Here is a 9,898-nt window from a genome sequence, read left to right on the forward strand (position 1 = left end):
GAGTTTAGGCTCTCTATGAGACCGATGACAATTGTAACAAGTTGTTTATTCTCCAAAAACAGACAAGCAAGTCCTGTTTATGAAATGTTAGAATAAGATGGACAAATGAGCAAAGTTTTTTTTTTAAACATGGTTTTCAAAAATGTGTTACCTCAATACACTAAAACAGTCACAAAATGAGCAAAGATTAACATTGTTTTGCACTATAAGCTACAAAACATTTACATAAAACTAAATGGCACCGTTGACTTGTTTACAAGACAATGAATGATAACATTTCCACCAGCCTACACAGTAATGTACAAGGCCTAGACCTCTTAGTCAACTGCCCTGTGAAAATGATCTTGTAGTATCCAAATGGTCACTAGAGTGAATCTTAACATTTAACACTGCATTATACATTTCTTCCAGGGTTGTGATTTCTCAAGAGAACCCATAGCCTGTATTGACTTTGGTCATATCCAGAGATTTTAACCTGATGGGTGATATTAAACCAAAAAGGGAGTCCATGTGCTGTCGTGCTTGTCTCAGACCCTTTGCCTAGAGCCCCATAAGCCCTTGACACTACCTCTACAGTCTTCAGAACCAGCTTGATACCTCTCTCCAAAACGGCTAGTTCTTGTCGTCCTTCTTCTCCTCCTCCTCTGTGGGGTAAGAGTGCCACGTGAGCCGCTCCTCATAGAAGGATATGACCACCTGTGGACACTTTACGTTTGCTTCCTTAGCTGGTACCAGGTCTGCTTCATCCGAGTTTTTCCTACAAGAACAGGCCGTGTAGAGAGAACCACGAGTTGGATGAGTACTTAAGTGAATTGTAGTGGCGCTATGAAATGGGTTAGGATGCACAGATTGAAGGCAATGGATCCACTTTTTTTTATTGATGCATAGGCATGATAAATAACACGGGGTTATGTGAATTGACAGGTACATTGACTTGCGACTGCTGAATGATTAGGTCCAGTAGCATAAAGGTTAAAAAAAAAAAAAAAATTAATAGGGCAGTAAGGGCTATACAAACCATTTCATGAGGAACATGAGTTCTCCAGTGGAGTCAGTGGCGCCAATAATCCTCTCTGGATCCAAACCTCGAGTGAAGCCCCTTAGTTTCTCTGGCTAAAACACAGGGCGAGTGTCACTCAATGTGAAAAAGACTAAATGATTCCATCTGTGTACACGCTTCTGTCTTTAGGACTTACGTCGTCTTTTTTCTTCTTGGGTCGACTTTCCTCTCCTTCCACATTAGGCTCTGCAGACTTCCTCTTGCCTACAGACTCATGAGCGGATTTCTGTTTCTGCAGAAACTGTGCAATCAGGTCGGGACAGTCCAAATTATCATCTGGCTCCCATGTGTTGTCATCACTGAAGAAACAAAAGCAGTGTTCATTAAGCCAGAAAATGGCATTGGAGTGAAAGAGGGGTTTTGTTTGGTCAATACAATCATTCCACATAGGGATAAAACATATATATATCACATCTGTATTGTGTAGACTCACTCCGAAAAGCCTTTCCACTTAAGAAGGTACTCCACTCTCCCTTTCACCACCCTTCGATTCAAAACTTTCTCCACCACATATTCGTCTTCCTCTTCCTCCACGGCCACCACATCCTCAGCCGTCTTCTCCTGTATCTTCTCAGCCGGTGTTGTCATCATCACCTCAGACTGGGTGGGGGCTGTGGGTGCAGGGGGAATGATGGCTGTGGGTGCAGGGTTAATGGCGGCTGTGGGTGCAGGAGCAGCAAATCACGGCTCCAGAAAACGCCCACTCTGTTGATGGTGGCACTTATACTGAACTGTCCATTAAAGGGGCTAACCCCAGTTGAAACAATAAAGTGCCTTCCGGCCTCTGTTTTGGTAAAAAGCTAAGGGAAGGGGCCTGGAGAAATATAACCAATCTTAAATTTATAGACAGCGCTATGGTTGCAAGGACTGACCACCAAATATATAAAAATGATAGTTTTGAGGCTATACATTTACTATGTTTACAAACATTGGAGAAAAACAAGCATATTTTGGGTTCTGATGGGGTCCGACAGCTTAACTGAGTTAATGAGGCATTCATAAGTTATTCTTCAAGAATGAATGTGTATTCAGTCATGACTGAAATTATTGGCACCCTTGATAAAGATAAGCAAATCAATCCTGAGCAATATTGTATGAAAAAAAAGGGAAAGATTTTGTTTAAAAAAAATTCTAAAAGACAGGAGTCAGGTTTTCCAGCACCCTCCCCTTGCAAGGATAACGGCACCAATCCTTTTTCTAAAATGTTTGACGAGATTGAAGAACACATTGGGAAGGATCTTAAGACCATTCCTCTATACAGAAAATTGCTATCCTTCATCTGCGCTTATGGGCGGCCCCCTGATAATTTAAACAATACGTTTTCAATGGGGTTCATATCCAGAGACAGATGGCTATTGCAAAATGTTGATTTTGTGGCCAATTAACCATTTCTTTGTAGAATTTGATGTGTGCTTGGGGTTATTGTCTTGCTGCAAGATCCACTTGCGGCCAAGCTTCAGCCTCCTGGCCAGTGGCGATTTTGGCATGTAAATCTTGGTGGGACAAACAAAATGTTGGGGAAGCATGCCAGTAAAGCCACTACACATCACTAAACAATACATTAATTGCACTATAAAGGTGACAAACCGCCCACCAACTGTTAGGGCCTACATAAAGCTGTCCCATCAGCAGTCTCAACACCTTAACGCTGCTACACCTGGCTATCGGCAGAGATTTGTCTGGCAGCGAAACAGTTCATTCATCCTCATTTACTGCCTTTAAAAAAAACATAGCTTATTTGCCTAGCTTGCTTAAACAAATGTGGTTTCTACTGACAATTGAGATGTACAAACTATAGCATACGGGGACGACAAGCAGATAAGAGGCAATCCGTAAATTCGATTAAGACATTAATAAGCGAGCTAGAACAGAACCATAGGATAAATAAAGGGGGCATATAAGCAGACAATGACAGCTCTTACAATATTCAATGATTACAGTAAGCGAAATTAAGAGAGGAAAATAGACCAAATTATTAGGGTGAGCCACATGAGCTACTAACAGCTTACTACACAATATACACTTAGTATTACTTTCTTAGCTACAGTATACACATCTCTCTGGTATATTATTTATGCAGCAGCGTACAACTCATTTTTGGACTCACCTTGTTGTGCTCACTTGAACAGGCAGTCTCTCATGGGCAAATTGTCAAACTTTGTCATCTAAGTCTGGCCTCCTCTGGATTTGTGGTGATTTCAAGACAACTGCGTTTACATTTGTTTGTGATAATAACCCCAAGCACATATCAAAATCCAAAAAGAAATGGTTAATTACCCCCCCACAAAAAAGCTACATTTCGCAATGGCCATCTCAGTCTCTGGACATGAACCCGTTGAAAACCTGTGGTTTGATTTTGAAGAGGGCCATCCATAAGGCAGACAAAGAATATCAAGGATCTGGGAAGATTCGTAATGGAGGATTGGTCTAAGACACCTCCCAATGTGTTCTCCAATCTCATATTTTAGAAAAAGGCTCAGTGCCGTTATCCTCACAAGAGGAGGGTGCTAGGGTATTGAAAACAGGGGTGCTAATCATTTTGACCTCTTTCTTTTTTAAAATGTATTTTCTATTACATGTTTAACAAAACCTCTAAGCAATTGTATTTGTATAAAATAATTTCACTTTTTTTTTGAGGATACAACAGCTCAGTGTTTATTATTTAATACTGTTTTTTGCTCATCTTTATCAAAAATGGATGTAGCAACTGCAGATTGTCCCTTTAAAGCCTACAAATGCTAAGTTCTATGGCAAGGCTCTCCAACCCTGTTCCCAGAGAGCTAACATCTTGTAGGTTTTCACTCCAACCTCAATCAAACACCTAATACTTATAATTAGCTTGTTGATAAACTGATTCAGGTTACTTACAACTGGGGTTATATTGAAAACCCACAGGGTGGTAGCTCTCCAGGAACAGGGTTGGAGAGCCCTGTTCTATGGCATCTTGTGAGACAAATAGCCTCACCTTCTGAATTGATATACTGTAATTCAGTTAAACAAATGAGAGGTAGATGGGAAACTCACAACACTGCAGAAGTATATTTGTAAGTAGAAATATCAGCTTGAGTTTTGCAAAAACATGTGATCCCTTACCCCACACAGACAAAACAGTGACATTGTATATATGAAATATGAAAAATGTTATAAGACCTTCAGTAAGAGTGGGAGCATCATCATTAGAAGGTTCTGTAATCTCGCTCATACTCATCAGGTAGACCGTGAGACCAACAGTTGTTCCTTGGTCAAAGTCAAGAATAGGGCAATGAGGGTCAGGAATCAATAAAAGGTAGACAGGAAACAAAATAGCATTGGAGAGAAGGCGAATCATCAGTGGCTACATATCTATATATACATTTCTTTGTACGTTGTATCCCTTTCTCCCCAATTTCCAATTGGTAGTTACAGTCTTGTTTCCAGTTCTCTATCAGGGGCCCTTTGCATAGGTGAGTAAAAAAATATTGTAAGAACTTGGTTATTACCGGTTTACTATGCCTAATATCACAGTATGTTGTTATTTTTGGGGGTAGATAATTAAAAGGGATGTGCAGCAAGAGACCATTGCGCAAATTTCAAACATCCAATGAGCACAGCGCTCAATAGAAGTCAGAGACTATGGATAGGTTGGCCACTGGCAGTTCCTATTTTAATTGCCGTGGCAATCATGCAGGAGATGGTGCATTAACACACATTCTTCAATCTGTAAACAATCGGGGGGCTTGCTAGCTACCGCTTACAATAGGAGGTGATACCAAAGTCAAAGATCGTTAAAAAATGATTTGGCCATTTGAAAATGCAAATAATGATCAGATAGCCAAAGATGGTTTGAAAACTCTCAGTTAGCAGTCTAGCTTGCTCCCTGTGTTAATTTAACTATTTAACGTTAACTAGCTATTAGCCAGCATTAGAGTCATGGTCATGGACCAGCAGCGACTCGGACGAGCTCTCCACTTCTAGTATACACGCCACTCTCCTCCATATTGATTTAAAAAGAAAACAAAAGCAGCGTTACTACGCTAGCATGCACATTCTAAATGCGTTAGCTATCTAGCTAAGTAATCTAACAAAGACGCAATGTATATGGACATGCATTGTATATTATCTTTCCGCAGCTAGATACAAGCTGTCGCTATATAACATTAGCTAGAAACTATTTCCCAACACAAACGTGCAGGTAGCTAACGTTAAGAGAGCAATTATATAATTAATGGAACGTTAACTCACCTCAAAACGAGTTATTCGATAGTAAAACAGTCTGTCTTTAAATGATGCTGAGATAGAAAAATAACTTGTTTTATATTTTCTTATATAAATCAGTTTCGTTTATTATATTAAATCAAATATGAGCATGCGTAAACTAAATAGATCGTGTCCGCCCCCCTTAATGTCAGATTTAAAAAACTGCGTTTATACACGTGCATCGATTCCACATTGTGTGGATTTCTCGAAGAAACAAGTTCTCGTGTAGCTAGCTGGCTAGGTTTCTCAGATGTTGTAGAGATTAGCTAGTCGGTCGAGCTGAAGCGTACGAGCGAGGTATCTATCCGCCCCCCTCGAACAACCCAGCATTTTCTTCTGATTGCGAATAATTGTATCCTGTCCATAACAAGAGTGTCGGTGATATAACATTTAACATGAAGGTAAACGGGCGAGTTTATAATTTAATGAAACAAAATTATTTTAGTTTGCACGGAAACGGATATGACGTCTGATTTTATTTCACGGAAATACATCTCTCTCTTTATTTTTTGTATTTTTATTAACAACAAATCAATACAGAAAGTACATGAGGGTACACAAGTATATATAGATTATATACAATGGACAATCGAGCTAGGGGGTACAATATCACATTACAATTACACAAGGACCTTAAGGGACATACATACACTTACAATTCTAACAGCTTTTTTGTTAGTAAAGTATTTAACTGTCTTAAAATACAGTTCAATTTCTTTTTGTAGGGTAAGAAAAGGTGTTTTTTTTGTCTGTAAATTTACATTTGTGTATATGAAATTTGGCCAAAAGAATAATGAAATTAATTACATAAAAATGTTTCAGCTTGTTTCTATCGTTTGTAAAGAATCCAAGCAGTACATCTCTCCACAATAGTGTAAAATCTTCATAAATGTGTTAAATTAGAAATCTACTGAGGTCTTGCCACAGTTTTCTTACATGAATACAATGCCAAAAAAGATGCAACAATGTTTCTGGGTGGTCATTACAAAAGGAGCCAATTGAGTTGATGTTTTCCTTCAACTACTTCATATAGTGGTTGGCAGGATAATATTTATGAATAATTTTAATCTTAATTTTGTTAACAATTAGGTATGTGTGTGGCAACATCCCAACTTTTTTCCAACAGATATTATCATTATCCATTATCCATTCCAATAAGGCATGACATAAGGTACAACATCTGCTGAAACAAGGTTCGTATCGCTCTGTTGTTGAATGGACCAAAAGAGAAACAAATCTTTCCTACTGATGAGTCAACAGGGTCAATAGAAGGTAGGCTCTGAGGGTCAGGTCTTGACACGTTCCTGAATAACAGAGCAACACCTGAGGGAATGGCATCTAAAACAATTGCAAAATCTTTAGGTGTTACAGGGACCTTGTAAAGTGATAAGAATTCCTTATAACTGAGTAAAAGACCCTCTGCATTTACCAGTTGGCTCACTAATAGGATATTATTTCGGAACCAATATTCTCAAAACAAAGAAGTATTTTTACGCAATATATCTCGATTATTCCATATATAATACCTGTGTTGAGAAAAAATTGTGTTTATAAATTAAGGACCATCACAAGAAAACCTGCCGATGAAAAGCAGAAAGTTTCACTGGAATTGTGTCAATATTATAATTGCAAAACAACATGAAGTTAAGGCCAACAAAAGTAGAGAAGACAAGATGAGGAATAAAATTCCAGATAGAAGTGGGTCTTCTTAGGAATTGTTTTATCAAATTGATCTTAAAAGTATTATTTAAAGTAGTAAAGTCCAGAAAATTCAGTCCACCATTCTCATAAGTGTTCATGACAACAGTTTTCCTAATGTAATGGGTACGGTTTCTCCAAAGAAAGTCTGGTCTATCTCCTTGCTTATTTTACTGTCAAGATATAAAGATAGCCATATGTTAGTCTAGAGATACCTTCGGCCTTGGTTATTAGGACTCTACCTTTTAAAGATAAGTCCCTCTGTAGCCATTGATTTAGCTTCTTCTGGGTATTTTTAATAAGAGGGTTAAAATTTAGTACGCCTCTAGACTTTTGATCCTTTGTAATGGTTATGCCTAAATATGTAAGTTCTTCTTTTACTGGAATACCGTAATATGAAGGTGCCACACAATATTTGACAGCTATGAGTTCACATTTATTAATGTTAAGATATAGACCAGACGCTTTGGAAAAGGATTGTATCACATTGATCGATATGGGAATTTGGTTAGCGTCTTTCAGAAAAAGTGTCAGCCAGCTGGCTTATAATAATTTCTTTACCAGCTATGGAAATACCTTGTACAGAACTATTATTTAAAGAATTTGCAAGAAGTTGGGTGATTAATAAAAACAGGTACGGAGAGATAGGACAACCTTGCCTAATTCCTCTCTTTAACTGAAATCTAGGTGAGGTGCCATATTTAAATTTGATAGAGCTGTTACCATTTGCATAGAGTCTTAATAGCCTTACAGAAAAAATCCCCAAAGCCAAGTCTCTCAAGGAGGTGGAAGAGAAACCGATGCTCTACTCTGTCAAATGCTTTATAAAAATCTAAAAAATAATATGAAGCTATCCTCAGCAATCCTTCGTTATTAGGTCTGAGTAGTCAAGTATGTCTAATACTAGTCTGACATTGTTAGAAATATGTCTGTTCCTCATGAAGCCAGACTGTGTTTAATCAATGATTGCATCCAGGACTTCTTTAATTATTTTTGCATGTAGTAAGGCTAATATCTTATAGTCATTATTAAGAAGACAAATTGGATGCCAGTTATCGATGAGCAGCACTTCTTTTTTAGGCTTAGGTATCAGTGTTATTAACCCCTGACTTATTGTAGGAGGGAGAACATTGTTTTTAATACTCTCTAAAAAAAGACTTCAAATAGGAAGGGAGCTACTTGCTCAGAAAATCATTTGTAAAATTCTGATGTAATTCCATCAACACCAGGTGATTTATTGTTCTTTAGATGTTTGATAGACTCTATAATCTCTTCAACTTTGATGGGTTCATCACACTGTTTAGATTCTATATCACTGATAGAGTGAACATTATTCAGTGAGTTAAAAAACATATCTGTCGATTCCTGACATTACGTAGAGCTATACAATTTTCGGTAAAAATTGCTACAGTATTTAGCGATTAAACATTGATGGTGTTATCTGTAATAACACCATCAATGTTTAACTTGTGGATAGTGTTCTTTTTAGAGTGACATTTCTCAAGTCTAAAGAAATAGGATGAATTCTGTTCTTCCTCCTCAATCCATTTTTTCCTCGATCTAATAAAGGCTCCTTCTGCTTTTAATCTATATATTTTATCCAGTTTATTTTGTAACTCAATTAGTTCCATCTTCTCCTACCCCGAGAGGTCGGCTGGGGACCTCTGAGAAAGGGAAGATATCTTAATGATCACCTTTTCCTCCTCAGCTCTTCTGGTCTTAGCAAGATTACTACCATATTTTCTAAGGTATTTGGACACCTCAAATTTAAAGAGCTCCCAGTTCTTGCAATAAGATTTTTCTTCACAAGCCCTTTCCCAAAAGTGTGAGAGCAGATCTTTAACCTCAAATTGAACAACATCATTATTTAATAATGAGCTACTTAGCTTCCAGTAGGATGCTCTACCAAGGTTAGTATCAGGGGTAAATATTTTGATATCAATGTAAAGGGGAGTAGTACAAATATTTGTAGTAACACACTCACTATCAATACATTTGGATATAAGCCAAAAATCTATTCTGGATTGTCTTGTACCTTTTTTGTTACTCCAAGTGAATGATCTGTCGGCCGGAAACCTCTCTCTCCATATATCAGTAAGTTCAAACCTTTCCATAAAATGTATTAAACCCAAATTCTGATTGGTCGGCCATCTATCAGTTGAATTATCTATAGTAATGTTAAAGTCCCCTCCTATCAATAATAACAAATTGGGAAATTTAGATAACCAATGAAGTATATGTTTCTCTATATGTAACGGATGTGAAATGGCTAGCTTAGTTAGCGGTTCACGCTAAATAGCGTTTCAATCGGTGACGGAGGATATATGTTACTATTGATGATAACAAGACCATTGAAATGATTGTGATTTTTTTTATTCTTCTTGCCAAATATGTTATACACAAACAACATTTCCAAAATTCTATACCAAAATTACACATATTTGATTGAATTTAACTACCTTATTAAAGCATTAACCCTAGTGAATAACATTTTCCTGAAACATTATGATTCTTTTTAGTGATTACAATTTCACTATAATTCTTTATTACTTCATCGATTTTTTTGTGTTTTAGTATTTTCTCATTAATACCTGCATTCTGTTTTGTATGATGTAACAATGTAAATTGTTGATCTGTATTTTGAATTTAAAAAATATACTGTATATAAAAACAAAACCTCTGAAAAGCAAGCAAAAACAAGCAATAAACTATCTGGAATCATTGGGAAGTCACTTCCCTTGACCATAATGCCCCGTGTACACTAGCACGCTGTGCCGCGCAGTGAAACATCGCTTCCTATTCATTTTCAGTAGAGACAGCAGACCTTTTTGTCACCGCAAACGCGTCATGGGAAGCGGTGAAAAATGGCAAACCCAGACTATTTGCATTGCCCCCCCCTCCCTC

At 37.5% G+C, this 9,898-nt stretch overlaps 1 protein-coding gene across 4 annotated transcripts; it reads right to left on the bottom strand.

The window, feature by feature from the left end:
- Window positions 1-25: 25 nt before the first annotated feature.
- LOC112224149 (chromobox protein homolog 1) lies at window positions 26-5,691 on the bottom strand. 4 transcript variants are annotated; one of them, XM_024387503.2, is made up of 6 exons: window positions 5,282-5,691; window positions 4,211-4,297; window positions 1,494-1,671; window positions 1,197-1,359; window positions 1,019-1,113; window positions 26-757 (listed from the first exon to the last, which is right to left on the bottom strand). In XM_024387503.2, exons 2-6 carry the CDS (start codon window positions 4,266-4,268, stop codon window positions 613-615), a joined length of 639 nt encoding a protein of 212 aa, XP_024243271.1. In that variant the 5' UTR covers window positions 4,269-4,297; window positions 5,282-5,691; the 3' UTR covers window positions 26-612. The 4 variants fall into 4 exon arrangements, with proteins under 4 accessions (XP_024243271.1, XP_024243269.1, XP_024243273.1 ...); XM_024387501.2 differs by having other exon boundaries at window positions 1,494-1,719; window positions 5,282-5,688; XM_024387505.2 differs by lacking the exon at window positions 4,211-4,297 and having other exon boundaries at window positions 5,282-5,687.
- Between the last annotated feature and the right edge of the window lie 4,207 nt (window positions 5,692-9,898).

The sequence above is a fragment of the Oncorhynchus tshawytscha genome, linkage group LG25, assembly GCF_018296145.1.
Source record: "Oncorhynchus tshawytscha isolate Ot180627B linkage group LG25, Otsh_v2.0, whole genome shotgun sequence".
Taxonomy (NCBI): domain Eukaryota; kingdom Metazoa; phylum Chordata; class Actinopteri; order Salmoniformes; family Salmonidae; genus Oncorhynchus; species Oncorhynchus tshawytscha.